The sequence below is a fragment of the Artemia sp. Qi Xiang Cuo genome, chromosome 2, assembly GCF_049724085.1.
Source record: "Artemia sp. Qi Xiang Cuo chromosome 2, ASM4972408v1, whole genome shotgun sequence".
In the NCBI taxonomy this organism is placed as follows: domain Eukaryota; kingdom Metazoa; phylum Arthropoda; class Branchiopoda; order Anostraca; family Artemiidae; genus Artemia; species Artemia sp. Qi Xiang Cuo.
Window position 1 is genome coordinate 46,778,214 of NC_142795.1, and position 20,819 is coordinate 46,799,032.

The window sequence follows — 20,819 nt, forward strand, 5'->3', positions numbered from 1 at the left end:
AATTAAGTGGGATAGAGAGAGAGAGGAGTCAATAATCGTTGAACACCATCTTTCTCATGAAAAAAGTCTTAAATTTTGAAACTAGTGTTTAAAAGCATATCCACAATATCATTTTGCTGTGTCGTGATTAATATGTCAATAAATTGTGTAAATGCCTTTGGACCACAACGTAAAAGCTTCATGCAATAGTCTAATGATGGTAAATTAGTTTTCATTATATCTACAAGCATTCCCTGAGAAAATATCTTCCTGGGAATAGATAAATCAAGAAAATCATCGTCTAGAATCAAACGTTTTTCCATAAACACAAGATTCCCCATGATTAGTTCTTTCTCAAATCTATCCATTTTTTAGAGTCCTGACACTCTCATAACGAACTTCAGACTAACCAGGATTCTTTTTTCTACTCTAAAAAATATACGTTAGCCTACTATAGAAAGAAAAATATCTTTGATTTAGAAACAGTTTTATTGAGAATAATTACAACAATAATAATCACTGATTCAATTTGTTTTCATCAATATATTTCACTAGTGCATCTAATGCTGCCTGAAGTATATTTATATGCACAATGTTCAGTTTCGCAGCAAAGCATAATTGCTCCTCCATTTTAAATTTGCTCAATGATATCACATATCTAGCATACATATCGTCCCGTTCAAGGCTTAATCTACATCCCCGTGTTATTTCCACAGCCACGTTTGCTACTCTCACCCTTGTATCATTGCTGCTGCTACCTGCTCCACCATCAAGCTCCAATAGTGTAAATTTTCCACTCATTTTCTTTACGAATATCGTCTCAAATAAACTATTCTCTCTGAATTCAATTCTCTTACTAATATGAACTACAATGAAAATCATCTCTTTTATTTGAATCCAATTACTAAGCACGTTACCGTATATGGAGTTGCCTCCGCTCTCTTTGATTCGCCCCAAAAAGTAGGTGTTGCCTCAGAAGCCCGTCTTATTGCATTGAACAATCTCGTCCATAGTTCCAAATATAACATTTTTGATCGCTTTATAGGTCTATAATATAAAGGGATTTGTCGCTTTTTGCAATGTGCTTGTCAAACTGCACTGTATATTCTTGTGCAGTTCATATTCCCTATGGCCTTACTACTAACGCTAGTTTTTCAGAATTCTACTGATATAAGGAAATGTCACAATTTAATTTATATAAGCTAGGTTTGAAGATATATGTCGCGTAAACCGTGAAGCAATAATTTTTCTTCTTTTCAATTTTGTTCCTTGTTTTCTTCGGAAAACTTTTTTTTAATTAATCTTAGAAAATGACGCCCAAGAAATTGGGGATTCAGAGAGAAGTGCTCCCACAAATATTGTTACGCTGCCATTGCTGTGGTTTTATTGGTTGAAATTTTATGTGGTTTTGGTCCTTCAGTCTCAAGCCAGCCAAAGAGTCCAGTTTTTTTTATCATTTAGTGTGTTTTTCATTTCTGTAAACACGCTCGTCCCTTACACGCGATGAACAAACATAAACTAAAGATGAAACCAAAATGAGAAACTAAAGACGGATTGAGATGAGTCTTAATTACCATAATAAGAACAAATAAGAAGCAAATAAGAGTAGGGTTTGAACCCCGTTAAACCCTCTAAAGGATAGAGTGTTTTTCGTACCCTACAAAAAACGATTTTAATTTCAAAGAATATGTTGTTAAATTGCCTGAAACTCCAGTAATAACGCCGATTAAAGTCAATCAAAATGATAATAAGGCTTTACAATTAAGTTGTCACAAATACGAGTGGGCTGTCCCCTTCCTCCCATATGCCTTCTTAGCGCAATTGTCAGTTGCGCTTTACATTTTGCTTTTTATTTGTCAAAAGATCAACCAAAGAAGATGAAACTCATGTTTCTATTTTCAAGGCTACAGAAAAAAAAAATTTTCTTAGACTGCTTACACTTGGGACTTTTAATTCTATTCTGTTATTTTAAAAGGATATTTTTCTGTTAAGACTTTGCCTTTTCACTATGTCTAGATCGACCATACAGAAAAATTATACCTAAAATAAAACTTTCAAAACGCACCTTGGTAATTTTTCAAACAAGCTATTTATACATTTGAAAGGATTCCATTTAGAAGGAAAAACAGATTGACAGAAATCCATAGCAGACTTGAATCGCAAAACTAGCTAGATTGTTCAAAATATGAGGATTTATAACAAAAAAGATTCCAGGATGTTTGAGGGATTTTCAATTAGGGTTGCTACTTAACCAATATTCTAACTACATAAACTCACAAGAAAACCATTATAGAAAAAGTAAAAGAATACATAAAATAATTCTATGAAACAGCAATTTCTGTATAGAGATGTTTGTGCTTGCACTTCACGTACCTATAAATTATGGGTGTTTCTAAGCATAAACATTTAATTCTGTATACTTGTTTGGAATTCAGGAAGACAATTGGGTACTTATTAAGAATCTAGAAAACACGCGAGAAGTGAAGTTTCGTTAATGCTAATGAAATAAAACAAAATAGGATGAAAATATAATAGTTTATGAACATAATTGGACTATATATTCGCGCATTAGGGGTGGGATGTGTTGGTAAAGCATAGCATATATTAAATACGTAACCTAACCTAGCTACCTTTTTTGCCCTTCAACCCTAAAAAACTAAAGTTTAAACATTTTTCACGGATTGAGCAATACCTCACAAGGCAGCGGAAACCTGTTTTTCATTAGGATTTCATTAGATCCTAGATGCGGTTCTTCGCGCGTTTTCTGGATTCTTAGTAAGTACCGACAATTGGCTTTTCCTTTATTATGTTGTAAATCCCAAGATCCATTTAAATATTCTATGAACAAGTTACTTTTTATAGCTTTATAATCAAATCTAATTTAATTTTTGACAAGTTTTAGTCTACTGTTTAAACCCTAACCTTGTTCGGAAATAACATATGGTAATGTTAAAACTTGTAATGTATTGAAAATTTCACGGATTTTTTTTACTCTAAACACTAATTGAAAAATTTTGTTTCAAATCCAATTCATTTTTTACTTTGTACGAAAGTAATCATGTCAATTTTATTGCTCCTCCGCGATTAAAACAAATATTGGAAAATACATACTTTAATGATACCTCCCTAAGATTCTAAGGGAGAGATAGTTGTAAAATATAAAATACATCTATGTTTAAAACAACGAAACTAGTGTAAAGTGTTTTTGTGAGTAATAAATAAATTATTATTAACATTATTATTATTATTATATATAAAAGATATTGTAAGATACGAAACATTTTTGGTATAACTCAAAAGCTACTACACCCTAATAACCTTTTCTGTTTACAAGGAACATCAGATCAACATAAAAAATGTTTTTGTGACTACTGTAAAGAATATTCTGACTTCCCGGGAGCCGTTCTTCTTTTTTTGCCACCAGTAATTTCTCTAGTAGTTTGCCTTTCCAATCATAGGCTGCCTTGTCATTAATTTCAATTTCATAAATTGTAATATTTGGAAAATATGTTTTATTCACTTGTTGCGGAATATACTGTCAGCTCAGTATAAAAAATTGTTCAACCTTCTTTCTAAGCTAAAATTTTAATGTGTGATAAGAATTAAAATTTGACAAAAAAATATATTTATGCTTGGACAAATAATATTAATTTTGGATGCTTAAAGTAAGTATGATGTATGTTTTTGGGTACTTCTCTGTTATAGCGACCCCACTCAAGAAGTGGCGTTAGGTTAACTCTAAGGAAATATACCAAAATATCATGAAAATATAATACTTTAGAAACAAATTTGGGCTATATTTTTGCGCTAAATAGGGGGTGGGGTGGGGAAAAAATTTATCGGGTCTGCTTACAAAATGCGTTAGTTATAATTATTCTGCACATTATGAAATGAACGAGCCCCCCCCCCCTAATTTGCAAATATATACCACAAGTTATATATTTCCCATCTATTCTGTCACTTGTCTTTGTCTTGTCTCACGCTAAGCTGAAAGATACTAGCGGAAAAAAACGGTTCTACAGTGCGTCAATAAATGAAGAACTTAAATGGGGCTGCTATAACAGATAAGTACCGTTTTTGGCAATAAAATAAACCATGGAAAACACTGTCGACTCATTGTTTCACCAATGAAAAATTAATTACCAACTATAACTTAAATCTTTAGGCCCATGTCAACTTATTTCAAATGGCTGCAATGTTGCGAGTAATTTAGCCAGCTAATTTATTGATAGTTTAAACTGTTAAGATTGGGAAAATAAATGCATAGTTAGTAGAGCTTGAATGTTCAGTAAGCCTTGAACTTGAGAATAGTTTTGTTACACTTTGGCAAGCTGGCAGTAATTTAAAATATATGTACCAATATACGAAGCATTTTTTGAAATGCTTCAAGGGTTTAACCAAGCCAAGTGATATTTTTTTTTCTTTTTTTTTTGAAAATGGATAGTAGATTCGGGCCTATAGATGAGTTACAATAAACTAAGGCTAACTGTTAAATTTTGTGGTCGTTTTTGCCCTTAATCTGCAGGATTAAAAGAAATAGAAAATATAAATCCATAAATTTGCAATATGTTCTTTAATAAACATTTTGGATTGGCCTGAAAAGAGAATTCTCTTTTTGGTTCCTTTAGATGCTTTAAGGCACTGAATTTAGATCAGATTAAATAAAAATAGGACTCGTTTTTCTTATGAAAGTTGAGTTTTAACCTAAAACGAACGCAAATTAGCTTATATAGGAAGGATGCCTCCGCCTCATAAACCCTCTGCTTGACCTGCTAAAATAATATAGATATATTAACTACATAAAAACAAATGAAAGCAATACTCAAATGAAAGCAATGGGTGACATTAAAACAAAACGAACAGAAATTACTCCAAATGTCAGGGAGGCTATTTTCTCCATAATCTGTTCCTCTTTACACTGAAGTCGTATAGTTCTTTAAAATTACTTCTTATTCCATTGAAGATTTAATGTCGCTCTTAACTTTCATTTGAGAAAATACTTGTGTTTCATTTGATTTTCGTTTCGTTTCTTCTAGCATACCCGGGGTTACCATAATTGTGAGGTGAGTTGCACTCAAACCCGAATAAAATTTAGCGTTTGCCCAGCAATGGTTTGAGAAAAAGAGCTTATTTAACGTATTTGCTTTTCGAAATTAAGTTTGATTATCCAAATCAGGCTATCATCTCTTCAATATCAGGGATGATTTTGCCCCTTTGCAGGAGCTTAATCTGCTATAGCACAGGGGACAGCTGCATCCAAGACCCCAGTATCCCCCCCAGCTGAAAAATGCGTCTTCAAAATATCTTAAAACTAAGATAAACATACAGAATTCAAGCATCTACAGAAACAGATCAGTTTTCTTGACTTGGGAAATTCGCCTCCAATTTTGCCCCCCCCCCTCTCATATTTTGAAAAAAATTCACCCCTGCTCGTAATGCCAACTCAATATATATTCTCTTTAAACGACCAATAATTGCATATGCATAGATGTATGTATATTTTCTCGAAAACGGCTCCATATATTTTTTTTTTTTGAAAATTGGCATCATTGGTTTTTCTTGCCTAAAAACAAACGATCTATATATGTTACGAGTTCGAGAAAATACGGTAAGAGCGTTAATTTTGGAAGAAAAAAAATCCCACGAGGGATATGATATTTATGAGTATATTTCAAGAGAGTGAATTACATCATATCCCCCATCCCCAGGAATGACCGTATCGTTTTTAGTGTCTATGACGCAGGCAACATAAGGAACATAGCTAAATATAAAATAACGAAGTTTAATGAGTATATTTACAAAAGGTATTTTAAGCAGTTTAGTAATGCCTAGAGTACAAATGCCTAGAATAACCTACACCATCAAATGTGACAAAAACCAATCCGATTAGCTAAAGTAAAGGTTATTGAAATAATGTCAGAAGTAATGATGCACTAAAATGAAGAACAAAGAAATATATGGTTAGAGTTCTTGCGAAAGCGACAATTACAACGATTCAAAACTGAAAGTGATGGAAATATGCGATTAGAAGATAAGCATCAGCGGAATTACAAGTGACAGCGAGAATCAGAACGTGTCAAAGATATTTTGGAAAATTGGCATCCTAGAATTTTTTGGCCTGCAAAAACGATCTGCATAGATCACCAGTTTGAGAAAATTCATTTAGAATTTTAATTTTGGAAAAAAATTTCTATGAGTGACGTCCTTTTTATGAGCACATTTAAAGAGAATAAATTGCATCCTTCCCTTCCCCCCAGGAGTATTCGTATCGTTTTTATATCTATAACGCATGCAACATTACGAAAGGAATATAGATAAGTATGAAGTACCATGTGCAATAAGTCTATTTACAAAAGGCGTTTTAAGCAGTTTCATAATGCCTAGATGACACATGAACAACCTAGACCATCAAATGTGACAAGACAAATCTGATCAGTTATGGTAAAGGGCATTGAAGAAATTTCTGAAATAATGATAAGGGAAAATGAAAAAAAATAAATGTGGGGGTAAAAGATATTCTACAACGAGAACGAAGAAAATACATGATTAGAATATACGCGGCAGTGACTATTACAAGCAACAGCGAGAATCAGAATGGATCAGTAATGAAAGTGACATACACAGCTACAATTTCAAAGAGAGTTCATATATGCGCTAATAGATTTTAATAAGTGATTTTAAAATTAATACATTTCGTATATTTAGAATCAGCTTGAATAATACATTTTGTTGTTGCGTATCTTATAATCGAAACTTATTACATTGACGAGAGTTGCTTTATACTTACAAATGGTTACCACGAACTCTTTGACACAAGGTTCTCTTAAATGTAAGAAAGGCTCTCCTCCAACTCCTCCAACTCCTTTGTCTCTCCTCCAACTCCTGTTTTTTATTTACATTTAATTGTAATATTCGTGTAACAATGCTTCGACAATGATATTCATCCCTGAAAAAGACGCACAACTCGAATATTTTTTAGGAAGGTTGGAGATTGGAAAAGCAAAAATTTTTATAGAGTAATCAGATTCACGATTTTAAAGTGAATTGCTTGAACCAACCTATTTTGTATGCATGTTCCCAAGGACACCAGTAGGGGGCAACTTCCCAAGGGGAGTAAGAAGACATTGAACATTGTATTTAAATAGGAATTATTAAACATAATTATCATTTAAATTCTGTGAAAACAAAGCTTCTGGCAGCATTTGCCAATCCCCCCAATAGTTTTCTGGTGATGCTCATGATATCTCACCCCACTTTTCCAATCCTGTTTCGGTAGGAATGCGAATATTACCTTTCATGCTACATTAAAAAAGATTGCCCTATTGGGAAGGTTGGTATCCCCCTATCACCATTATTGAAGACAAGACCAAAAGCCTTCTTGGGAACCTATAGGGACTTGAGACAGGGTTTTATAGTAGAATCAATAGGGTTTCTACTCTTCGAATGCGCTAGTGAGAGGTATTCCTGTCACTGAAATCAAATAAAAGACCCACAGGTTTTCCAAATGAAAGTAATGAAAAATTTTAAATCTTGGAATGAGCAGAAATTGTTCCGTATATGACGGATGCTGCTGCTTCCCCTACCCTCGCTCTTTACGTTAAGTCTTTCAGTTTTTTTTAATAATACTTCTCATTCTAATTCAAGGTCCCTTATGACCTTGAATTTCACAAAAATTCAAGCTTTACTGCAAAGAGCGAAATTTGAGGTAGGGGTGGGGCAGCCCTTCTCATATACAAAATAATTTCTGCTCGTTTTAACTGTTAATGTTACTACTTACTTAAACTTGGAAAAACTTGTTTCTTCTATTTAATTTCTGACCGCTTTTCAAATCATCCCAAGAAACCTCTCCCCTCTCCCATTCCCCCATTGGAAACATATCTTGCAAACATTTCTTCCTCCGGAAAATCCTCTCCTTAGACCCCCCTCCACAGAAAATTCCTTTTGGCTTGATCTTTTTTCTGGTCAAAAATAAGAAATTCCACATTTTTCTAGATATGACCTTGAAACTTCTACAACATAGCTCTCTAATACACTGAATCAAATGATGTGATTTTCATTACAATCTCTTCACGTTTTGGGGGTCTTCCCCTTTTTCAGAAAATCAGGCAAATTTTCAGACAGATTATTGAGAAATTCAGGAATGAATATAAGTATATATTAAACTGTTAATCCATATTTATTTGTTCTTTTCAGTAAATAAATGAAATGTTTTTGAAGTTTCTAAGACAACACTTTCTATAAAAACCTTATATGCCCCAGAGCACAAGTTACAACATTTGCCCTGGGGGCTGTGGGAGGTTTGTCATCCTCAAAGACATAATTTCCGGACCTTTCAACTACGTTGAACAAAATGGCTATCTCTAAATTTTTATTGAATGTTTTCGGGGATATGGTGGGCGTGAGAGGGGGGGGGAGTAGTTGCTTTCCAATCACTTTTGAATATTAAAAAGGGCACTAGCCCTTCCCAATTCCAATTGAATGAGCCCTTTTTGAAGTTTCTACGATAACATTTTCTACAAAAACTTTATATGCCCCCAGGGCATAACTTAACACCCTTACCCTGATTTTTGTGGGGGGGGGCTCTCATCCTCAAAGACCTAATTTCCAGAACTTTAAACTACGTTGAACAAAATTGCTATCTCAAAATTTTGATTGGATGTGTTTGGGGATACGGTGGGCGTGAGAGGGGAGTTAGTTGCGCTTCAATCACTTTTCACTATTAAAAAGAGCGCAAGCCCTCTCAATTTTCAATCGAATGAGCCCTTTTTAAAGTTTCTACAACAGCGTTTTCTATAAGAACCTTATATGCCTCAAGGGCATAACTTACAGCTCTTGCCCTGAGGGTTATGGGGGGTTTTAATCCTCAACAACCTAATTTCCAGAACTTTAAACTATGTTGAACATAATGGGCATCTCAAAATTTTGATTGGATGTGTTTGGGGAAATGGTGGGCGTGAGAAGGGGGTTAGTTGCCCTCCAATCACTTTCTTCTATTAAAAAGGGCACTAGCCCTTTCAATTTCCAAACGAGTTAGCCCTTATTGAACTTTCTACGACAACCCTTTCTATAAAAACCTTATATGCCCCAGGGCATAGCTTACAACCCTTACCCTGAGGGCTGTAAGGGGTTGTCATCCTCAAAGACCTTATTTACAGAGTTTTCAATTACATTGAACAAAATGGCTATGTCGAAATTTTGATTTGATGTGCTTGGTGAAATGGTGGGCGTGAGAGGGGGGTTAGTTGCCCTCCAATCACTTTTGAGTATTTAAAAGGGCCTTTCAATTTCCAATTGAATGAGCCCTTTTTGAAGTTTCTGCTACATCGCTATTTATAAAAACCTTATATGCCCCCAGGGCATAACTTACAACCCTTGCCCTGAGGGCTCTAAGGGGTTATTATCCTCAAAGACCTAATTTCCAGAACTTTCAACTACGCTGAACAAAATTGCTATCTCGAAATTTTGATTGCATGTGTTTGGGGAAATGGTGGGCGTGAGAGGGGGCTTAGTTGCCCTCCAATCATTTTCACCTATTAAAAAGGGCACTATCCATTTCAATTTCCAACCAAATGAGCCCTTTCTGAAGTTTCTACGACAAAGCTTTCTATAAAACCTTACATGCCCCAAGGGCATAACTTACAACCCTTGCCATGAGGGCTGTGGAGGGGGGGGTTGTCATCCACAAAGACCTAATTTCCAGAACTTTCAACTACGTTGAACAAAATGGCTGTCATAAAATTTTGACTGGATGTGTTTGCGGAAAGGTTCGGCGTGAGAGGGGGGTTAGTTGCCCTCCTATCACTTTCGACTATTAAAAAAGGCACTAGCCCTTTCAATTTCCAATCAAATGAGCCCTTTTTGAAGTTTCTACGACAACACTTTCAATAAAAAACCTTATATGCTCCCAGGGTATAACTCACAACTCTTGCCCGGAGGGCTTTGGGGAGAGTGTCTTCCTCAAACCCTTTTCAAAGTTTTTATGACAATTCCTTCGATACGAAGTGTCCTGGTCTAAAGGATAAACATTGTGCCAACATCGTTGTGCCAACATCGTTCTTTACTTAGGCAGCGCTATTGCGCTGCCTATGATAAATAAAAAAATTCTACTGAAACTAAGGAACAGCATTAAAATTAATAACGAACAGAAATTAGTCCGTATATGAGGGGGGGGGGGGGCTGCCCCCTCCTCAATACTTCACGCTAAAGTTCTCTCTTCACGCTAAATCTCTCTTCACGCTAAAGTTTTTAGAACTCTTAAAATAGCTTCTGATTCTAATTACACGGCCCTTGTGTTTCAGGAATCGTTCTTAAAGAATTGAGACGAAAGATCGATATTTAGCACAAGGAGCGGTGTATTGAGGATTGTGCAACTCCCTTATATACGGAATAATGTCTGTTCGTTTTAAGTTTTAATGTTGCTCCTTACTTTCGCTAGGAAAAACTTGCTTTTTTTTATTTAATTTCTGATCGTTTTTCAAATATTATCAGGACATCCATTCCCTCCGTGAAAATCCCGCCACGATAAATTCCCTCATAAGAAGTGCCTCCCCTTAAAGTTCTTCAGTAGGGAAGTTACCCCCAGACAATTCCGTCATGGCCACGAATACCCCCAATAAAATTTCTTGCTTGCGATTACCCCTGAAAAATACTCCTTGTCATACTTTCATTTGAAAAAAGACTTGTTTTTATTTAATTTCTGATCCTTATTAAGTTCAAGGGAGACCCCCCCCACCCCGTGTGGAAAACATTTCAAGGAAATCTTCCCTCCCAATGGAAAGTTTCTCCCGCAGAAAAATTTCCACATTGTGAATTTCTCCTAGTGCTAATTCCCCCATGGAGAATTTCACCCGTGGGAAATCCCCTCCTCACGAAAAAATCCCCTAGTGAATTAAAATTCCGCTGAAAATTTCCCCTGGACAATCCCCCCAAAACATCTCCACATGTAAAATGGGGTTGCCAACAAGAAAGTAGGACAAATAAAACAAATTCATTATACGAACTCGGACAACTTCCCCCAGTGTAAAATTTTGAAAGGTTCATCCCCGAAAACTTCCATCCGAATTGAAAACTGTTCCCGTAGAAAATTCATCCCTAGAAAATTTCCCCCTTGAAAAATGTCGGTATACTTTCCTATAACAAATACTATATGTAAATAATGGGCAAATTTCTTAACTTACAGCCCTTTCACCGATGGCTCTGGGGGGTTATGTCATCTCCAAAGACATAGTTATTGTACATTTCAACTATGCTGAGCAAAATAGCTATCTCAAAATTTGGATTAGACAACTTTTGGGAAAAATGGCTTGGGAGGAGGGATAGTTACCCTCCAATTTTGGGTAATTTAAAAAGGGAACTATAACTTTTAACTTCTGTTCGAAAGAGCCCTCTCACGATATTCTAGGACCATCTGTTTGATACGATCATCCCTGTGAAAAACACAAGACAAAACAACAACAAATAAACACGTATCCGTGATCTTCTGCCAAAAAACACAAAACTACACATTTTTGCAAATAAGAGATTGGAACCTCAACAGTAGGGTTCTGTGGTACGCAGAATCTGATGATGTGATTTTCATTAAGATGCTTTGACTTTTAGGGGATGTTTCCCCCTTTTTTCGAAAATCTGGCATATTTCGTCAGGCTCGTAACCTTTGATTGGTAACACTAAACTTGATGAATATTGTTTTGAATGAGCATGATAAGCCAATTCTATCGATCAAATCTATTGATATCAAAATCCCGTTTAAAAGATTGTCAGTTGCTATTGAGCCGCGTTGCTCTTTAGTTATAGTTAGTGACAGTGAACTATTTGATCTTAGTCGTGATGGCAATTTTTTTCTTTTCTTTTATGTTTTGAGAAATAAAAATACATAGCTCTAAATAAAAATTGTTTTCAGTAAAGTCCAAAATATGTTCTGGCCCTTAGAAGGCCTAAGCATTGTTAGCCTTACACTTTGTGATAGTTTTTGCTGGTTATGAGATTACTTTGTTGTTTGTAGTAAATTAAACAAAAGAAAACATGCTTTTCAACTGAAAGTAAGGAGCAGGATTAAAACTCAAAACCATCAAAATTTTTCATTATATGAAGAGGCTGCCTCCCCCTCTTCAATACCTTACTCTTCACGCTTAAGTTTTTTAGAGCTTTTAAAAAAGATTCTTATTCAAATTGAATAGCCCCTGTATTTCAGGAGTCGTTCTTAAGAAGTTGGGACAGACAGTCAAACTTTAGCGTAAAGAGTAATGTATTGAGGAGATGGGAGACCCCTTCATATACAGAATAGTTTCGGTATGTTTTGAGTTGTATTGTTCTTCCTTACTTTCATTTGAAAAAACTGTTGTTGTTATTTTTTTTTTTTTTTTATTTCTGATCGTCTTTCAAATAATGCCGGTAAATCTGGCTCCCTCTTTATGAAAACTTTCCTCTCCTAATGGAAAACTTCTCTGTGGAAAATTCATCCAACGCAAAATCCCCCCCCCCGTAAAATTTTCTCTGGATAATTCTATCCTCGCTGAAAATCCCTCTCCCGTAAAATTTCTTGTGGACGATTCCACCTGAGAAATTCTCCTTGGCATACTATCATTTAAAAAAGACTTTAATATCTAATCGTTATTCCAGTACCTCCCAAGACCCCCCCCCCTTTTCGTGAAAAATTTCTCCCGGAAATCCTCCCCCCCCCCTAGTGGGAAGTTGCTTCTGCGTAAAATTCCTCTATGGAGAATTCCTCGTGCAGAAAATACCCCATAGAGAGTACATCCCTTGGTAAATCCCTCTCCCCCCCACTGAAAAATCCCACAGACATTTCAAAACCCGCTGAAAATTTCCCACGGGCTATTCCTCCGAAACATGTCCACACGCAAAATTGACTCAGCAAAGATAAGTAACACAAATAAAAAGAATAGGAATTCAGTTCCCCAGTGTAAAATTCCCATGGAAAGTTTAAAATTCCCCTGGTTCAATACGATCATCCCATGATCTTTCTTCTGGCATAAAATGCAAAATTCCCCGCTTTTGCTGAGGGGAGTTTGGAACCTCTACAGCAGGATTCTCTGATACGCTGTACCAGATGGTACTCTTTTCATTAAGATTCTTTGACTTTTTGGGGGTGTTTCCCCGTTTTTCGAAAATCAGAAAATTTTCTCAGGCTCGTAGCTTTTGATGGGTAATATTGAATTTAATGAATCTTTTATACTTGTTATCAGCATAAGAAAACAACTCTTTTGATGTATCTATAGATGTCAAAATTCTATTCTCGTTTGGATTCCTCTATCTATTCGTAGTGATTTATGGTGGTATTTTCTTGAAATAAAAAAAATAATAAACAAATAAACAAGTTATTTCAACTGCAAGTAAGGAGCGATATAAAAACTTAAAACGAACAGACATTAGTACATATATGAGGGGGGTCACCCCCTGCGTCAATACCTTGCTCTTTACGCTAGAGTTTGAATTTCGTCCCAATTCTTTAAGGATTACTCCTGAATCACAAAGGCCGTTTAATTAGAATAAATAGCTCTTTTGAAAGTACTAAAAAAAACTTTAGCGTAAAGAGCGTTTAGTAACACTCTCAGTGAAGCACTAGTCGGATATTAGCGTAAAGCGTGGACGGTTATGGGCGTGGTTGCTTAAGAAATTTGTGTGGTAGCTTAACAAATTTCATTAATAAGAAATTTGTGTTTGCATTAAGTTTGACATCACTCTTCACTATTATTTGAAAGACCTTGTTTTTATGCAGGGTTACCCAAAATATAACGTAGGCTTTTCCCAAAAGATCCTCTCAATACCTCATTCTCTCAAACAATATTTAACTTTTGCAAGACAATGCTTTGAAAATGATAATCACGTCTGAAATATTTCTGACTCTAAAAAGCTATTTAAATAAAAAAACGGGCTTATTCAACCGAACGTAAGGAGCAACATTAAAACATAAAACGAACATAAATTATTACGTGTATGAGAAGGGTTGCTCCTCTTCAACACCTCGCTCTTTACGCTAAAGTTTTTCAGTACATAAAAAAAAGCTTCTTATTGTTCTAGTTAAACGAACCTTGTGTTTCAGGAGCCATTCTTACAGAATTGGGACAAAATTCAAAATTTAGTGTGAAGAGCGAGGTGCTGAGGAGGAGCAATCCTCCTCATATACGTATTAATTTCTGTTCGCTTTAAGTTTTAATGTTGCTCCTTACTTTCAGCTAAAAAACGTGTTTTTTATTTAATTTTTGATGGTTTTCTAAAAATTTCCAGGATATATGGCTCCAACTCCTCGGAAAAATCCCTCCTCCCCATAGATATATTCTCTAGACAATATCTTGGTGAAAATTTATCCCGAGCAATTACCCTTAAGATGTTCACGCGTAAAATTGAGTCGCCAAAGAGAAAGCAAGCCATAAGAAGAATTTCGTATAGGAATTCTGGCAAATTCCCCCGGTGTAAAACTTCCCCCGAAAAATTCACCCCCTGGAAACTTCATCCCAGCAGAAAATTCATTCCCTCCCCCCACATCCGAAAAATGTATACATACTACCCAATAACAAATACTATTCGTAAACTGTGGGCCTATTCGTAACCGCGAGAGAGGGCCTATTTACCCTCCAGTGTTTTCTGTCAGTTAAAAAGGATACTAGGTCTTTTAATTTCCGTGTGAATGAGGCCTCTACCGGTATCCTAGGACATCTGGGTTGATACGATCACCCTTGGAAAAAATAAAAATAAATAAACACACATCCGTGATCTTTCTTCTGGCATAAAATACAAAATTCCACACTTTGCAGATAGGAGCTTAAAACCTTTACAGTAGGGTTCTCTGATACGCTGAATCTGACGGTGTGATGTTCGTTAAGATTCTGTGCTTTTAGGGGGTGTTTTACCCTTTTTTCGAAAACCAGGCAAATATTCTCAGGCTCGTAGCCTTTGATTGGCAAGACTAAACTTAATGAAACTGATCTATTTCAAATCAGCATAATAAGCCGATTGTTTTTATATATCTATTGGTATCAACATTCCTTTTTTAGAGTTCTGGTTACTAGTGAGCAGGGTCGTTTATTACTTATAGTCCGTTACCATGATATGTTTGATTTCTCAGGGGCAGGGATCAAGAGAGTCTGTGATTAAAGAATGATTTATCAGATCACCATTAAAAAAAATAATAAAGAGTATCTTCTACCAGAGTCTGGTCCTCGGTGACACTCTCCCCATTTCACATACCTCTCAGCCGGCAAGAGATTGAGCGGTAACTTTTATTTTTACCATCAAAACATTTCAGCAATAGAAGTTAAGCTGTAATCCATTTAACATTTGAATTCTACGATAAATCCAAATATCTGTACTGACCTGAGGAGTATTCGCCAAAATGATGGACAGATTTGGGCCCATAATTAGAGCAACAGTCACACCCTCCTAACAGGCGGTGCAAGATTAGGCAATGCGTTGTATTCATAGTATTTTTGCACACAATGTATACAATATGTCCTTTAAAATCGTCCATTTCATATGGATTGCAAACTTGTTTAGGGATGAATGCACCAACAAGCGCAACTTACAGCGCTGTGACTTCTGAAGCCTAGGAAACTGCCTAAATTGCTTTACCAGAAACCTCAACATAAAAGGAATATAGGCAAATTAAATTCTAACCATGTTTAAGAAAGGACAAAAAAATGAACTGGCAACGTCTTATGAGCTAACTATAAATGTCTTAATAAAAAAAATGGTTTATCGCTGGTAAATGCGCTTGTGAAACAGTTTAACACTGTTTCAACATCTGTAATAACCCTCTTTAAAATATACCGATATTCAGAAGGTGAAGAATCTGGAAAGATTAACGACACTGACTCACTGAATATATTCTCTTTTTAGAGGAAAGTTTGGCGTCGTTTACGAGTGCCGCGAAAAAACCAGTGGGCTCCGACTGGCTGCGAAGTTTGTCTCTGCTACAAAAAAAACTGATAGATTAGCTGTTGAACGTGAGATTGAAATAATGAAAAGTCTCATTCATCCAAAGCTCATCCAGCTATATGACGCCTTTGATGACGGCCTGAAAGAAATGTGCTTAATTCTTGAACTGTAAGTTTCTGAAATAGTCTTAATTCCTCGTTTGGAGTAGTCTCTTTTTTAAAGGATTTTCTACGAAAAAGACATCATTCCGTAGTTGCGTACAGGTGGTATCATGGGCGGTTTCCCTTAGAATTAGTTTAAGCAAACCAAGTCTTTCTAACAAAATTAAAGAGCAAAGTTCAAACTTAAAACGAACAAAAATATATTTTTAATATATTTTATATATTTTAAAATATATCAGTCATGTCATCGATAACCTTTTTAAGACAATGACACTCATAATCTCTATGATAACGACTCACTAAAAAACTAAAGCAGCTCACTATTCAGTAAAGCGCCAGTTTTTCGAATTCTACCAACAATAGAAAATATCAGAGTCAGTTTACTTAAGCTAGTTTTGTTGATATTGCTTTTTTTAATTTTTTATCATTAAAAAAAAACTACAAATCTTACAAAAACATCTTCCGTTGAATTAGGCAATAACACTAACACTAAATACAGATTTTACTTCCTACCTCCCTTAAACTTATCCACAAGATGTGCGCAACTTTGTCCCATAACTAAAAAGTCTGAAGGGTTTTTTATCACTTTTTTTTAATACTTGTGCAAAAATCAAATTCAATGATTTTCATGGAAATAAGAGTAATTAACATCATATTCTCCAAAAAAAAGCAGAAACAAAAAGGCAGAAACATCATATTTTCATTAGGAATGTTTTTTTTCAAAACACTTTTTTTTATTTTCACTTACTAAGGGGGCTGGGAGGGGGAACATACAATAGGGGGATTTTGAAACTTAAAAAAAAACATTAAATATCTCTTTGCGACCTTGCAGTAGCCCACTAGCAATGCCAAAGACAAAATTAGAAATAAATGGTGAGTTGCACGCTAACCATGCAAAAAAAAACGACTTTTTCCTCTTAGGGGACTCAAAACCACCAGTTGAGGGTTGGACCTTCTATGCTTTGTAGCACAAATTGACAGAAATTACCTCTTTGCTGCTGTGACACGCGTGGTCTTCATCGGCTGACGATTTATCAAAAAGTTTGGTAATCACTACAGCATTCATGTCGTTATCAGGTGACGATTTAGGAACAAGAACGAAGTTAGCTTTGGCATTCACGTCATACTTTAGAGCTGTTTTTCAAGATTGGGGAGGCTCTGAAAACCTTTCTTTCTAGGGTTTTAGACCATGGCAAACCGATCTCCCCTTTTATATTCTGTGTTTCCCAACAGATTGACTCATTTTGGGAAAAAAATTGATGTTTCGTGGCAAAAAAGGTAGAAAAAGCCAATGGGGGCTTTGAAATCTCCTGTTTTCGGCTGGCAGCATCACTTGACGATTTATTAATAAAAACGGAGTTAGCTACGGAGTTTACGTCATACTTTAGAGCCATTTGTTCAAGATTGGGGAGGAGCTGAAAACCTTTTTGTCTATGGTCTTGGACTTTGACAAATCGATTGCCCCTTTTCTATTCTGTGTTTTCCGGCAGATTGACCGACTTTGGGAAAAAATTGATGCTTTGTGGCAAAAAAAGCTAGAAAACGCCACTTTTCTGTGGTTTGTCAATATGGGGGCTTTAAGCCTCCTGTTTTCACTCTCAGATCATGAAAATATATTGCTATCTAAGAATTTCTACTCTCTGGCTTTTTGAGCTTCTTTGAAAAAAAAACTTATGTTTTGTGGCCCAAAATGGCGGGAAACAACAGTTACTGTAGCAAGATCTCTGTTGGGACTTAAGAACGGCACTTGATATGGCGATTGCCTTTCAAACGAGGCTTTTCCTTACATCATACAGCCACTAGTTTGGTAAAATCATCCTTGGGAAGGGTGAAGAAGAAAAACAGACATATCACTGATTCTCATGCAAAAAAGTGATTTTCCTTGCTGTTCAAGGTGGGGGAGGGGACTCAAATCCTCCTGTTTAGGGTTTTTGACCGTGGCGATTCCAATTAAGTCTTTTTATTTTTACCGAGCCTCATTTTCGGCTTATTTTCGAGCTTATTTCTTAAGAGATTTTAGGCTTATTATTTTTTAAGAGATTTTAGGCTTATTTTCAAAGCTCCCATAAATTTGTTTTTGCAATAAGCATCATGTTATTCGAAATAATATTAATCATTACTACATCAGCTATAAATGACAATTCTTTATGACTAGACAGTTTTTTTTTTTAATGTGATTTTGAAGTTTTGGTTACTATCGGCCGTGGTTCGTTCTTCACTAGGTTGCAGTAATTGCAGCAACCGTGATCTTAGGTGCGGGGAATAAAGAATTTGGGTTGTCTTCCAGATGTTGAAAGTCTATTTATAAAACTGTAAAACTCCAATTTTCATCGTTTACCAAGCTGCAGGGTTGGCTAATCAACGATGAAATTTTTCGGTCCTTTTATAAATCATACATAGTATCACTTATACTCCTTGACTGGTGGATAAAGGAAATGATTAATCCGGATAAAATGAAAAAAAATAATAAAAATTGGTTTTCAATACAGGAGAAACATTCGACCAAGAGGAACTTGTTTAACATAATTCCTCTCATCATGCTTCGTATACACTTTGGCTTATGCTTGGTTTCCGTTCTTAATATTAGACATATGACGGAATAATATAAAAATTAAGGCAACAGTAAAGTAAAATTTTAAAACCGATGCAGCACAAAGAACCAGATAAAATGTCAAATTTAAACCAATAGAAATTACTAAGAATCAATAAATGAAATCCAAGAAGAACTGAAATTACACTTAAAAGGAAAAGAGAGTTGGGCTTTCCCAGTCTTTTTGCTGAAAACGGTATATGCTTTGACTGTGGTTTTTTTATAACGTTTAAGAAAATAAACAAATTGATAAAATTGATTAAGAAAATGTAATAGAGTTAGTTATACAGAACAACAATTGCGACAATCGATATTCCAAGGAAAAAAAATTTGCGAATAAACAAATTTTTAGACAATCAGTTTAATTTTAGGTCTTTAAAAGGACAATTTCCTATATGCTAGGAAATTGCCTCTTTAAATTATACTTCTTTAAAAATGGTATATGTATTTAACAGAATTAAAATTCTTCGGTGACTCTAAGAAAAAAAAGAGTAAAAATCCAATAATAATCAATATTTCGAGAGTAAAAAGCTGGCAATCTATAGCAACAAATACATTTGCAACAATCTATTTAGTTTTACTATTAAACAAAAGCATATTTTTTTTTTTAACTGAAAGTAAGGAACAGCCTTAAAGCTTAAAACAAACAGAAATTATTTTTTATATAAGGGGAGGTTCCCCCTCCCTGGTACCTCTAATTAAACCGCTCTTACTTTTCATTAGTCATCTTAAACAATTGGAACAAAATGTAAAACTTTAGCGTAAACAGCAAAGCATTGAGGAGAAGGGCAACCCCCCCCTTACACGGAATAGTTTCTGTTCGTTTTAAGTTGTAATGTTGCTTCTTACTGTCAGTTGAAAAAACGTGTTTTTTACTTAATTTCTTATAATTTCTGAAATAATGCTGTGAAATCCGCCTGTCCCTCATGGAAAATTCCCTCCCTCCCCACAAAGAATCCTCCATGGATCATCAATGCCGTGGCTTCAAATGGCTTAACTCTACAGTCAGCTTTAAACAGTAATCGTAAAATTTCTAAATGACTATCTTTTTTAATATTATTTGTTCGTATATTTCAGAATAGAAGGAGGTGAGCTTTTTGACAGAGTCATAGATGACGACTTTATTCTTACTGAAAGAGCTTGTGCAATTTTTGTTCGACAAATAGTCGAAGGCATCAGCTATATGCATCAACAGTCAATATTACACCTTGACATGAAGGTAAGTTAGCCTTGATATATAGGTACTATTAGGCTAAATGAATAGGCCCAAGCTTGGTGTTGCAAAAACAATGAATCAAACAATAGATCCTTTACAGATTTAGAGGATGTACATCAAAATCCTTTCGTTTAGCTCGTTGCTTTTTCAGTACTTGGCAGGTTTGCCAACTTGCACAGTTTTCGTGTGAAATGCACTCTTTCACACCACGGACCAGATTTGCACTCTTTTTGCCCATTATTTGCTCTTTGCACTTTTTTTTGCACACTTTTATGAAATGACGATAGAAAAAGTATTAAGCGACATAAAAATTAAAAGTTCAACTATTCAAGTGCAAAAGATATGGTATGATATCTGTTATCTACACCTGGGCCGTCCCCCAGACGTCTTTCTCGTTTTGTCAGCCATTTACCAAGAAGTAGATCAAAGCACAAAGCATATATAACCAGTGAGAACGTGGTAAATTCAAATCAAGTTTTATAGAAGGAAGTTGAAACCTGTTGGGCACAACTGTTCTTCATGGAAATGGAAAAGTGAGTATGAAACATGAAGTAAGGCAATGCAGAAGCAATAACCAAATTAAACCTACTAAAGTCTAATCTCAAACTGATAAAATTCTGCAAAGACTTTAGGCCTGTACACCATTTTGAAGCGTGAATGACCCATATCTTCTTGTGATAGCCATTTTTTCTGAAACCCATACTATCAAAATGATATAAAAGGGTAAATTAGGAAAATATGGAATAGCCTAAAATTGTAGTTTAGACTTTAGACACTTCTTGCTATCTTGGAAAGCAGCTGAGTTAGGTGAATGACACTCTCAGAAATCAATCCAGAGCCAAAAATATTCGAGCCAATTGAAAATGACAATGAAAAATGGGGAAATATTGGGCAGTTGATATTTTTGACCTATGAATAAAGTGAACATACCACTCGATGCCTTTTCTTATGCTCTTTCCGAATATAATAATTGTTTTTGGCG

At 35.3% G+C, this 20,819-nt stretch overlaps 2 protein-coding genes across 2 annotated transcripts in view; one reads left to right on the forward strand and one right to left on the reverse strand.

Moving 5' to 3' along the window:
* LOC148955285 (uncharacterized) overlaps positions 1-20,819 on the reverse strand; it is a 287,431-nt gene that overhangs the window by 234,780 nt on the left and 31,832 nt on the right. The gene's annotated exons all lie outside the window — the stretch shown is intronic.
* LOC148955287 (myosin light chain kinase family member 4-like) overlaps positions 1-20,819 on the forward strand; it is a 49,244-nt gene that overhangs the window by 15,023 nt on the left and 13,402 nt on the right. Inside the window, exons 3-4 of the mRNA XM_089108127.1 lie at positions 15,832-16,038; positions 19,699-19,840. Of these exons, the coding sequence (XP_088964253.1) occupies positions 15,832-16,038; positions 19,699-19,840 (349 nt within the window). The remainder of the gene's footprint in view (positions 1-15,831; positions 16,039-19,698; positions 19,841-20,819) is intronic.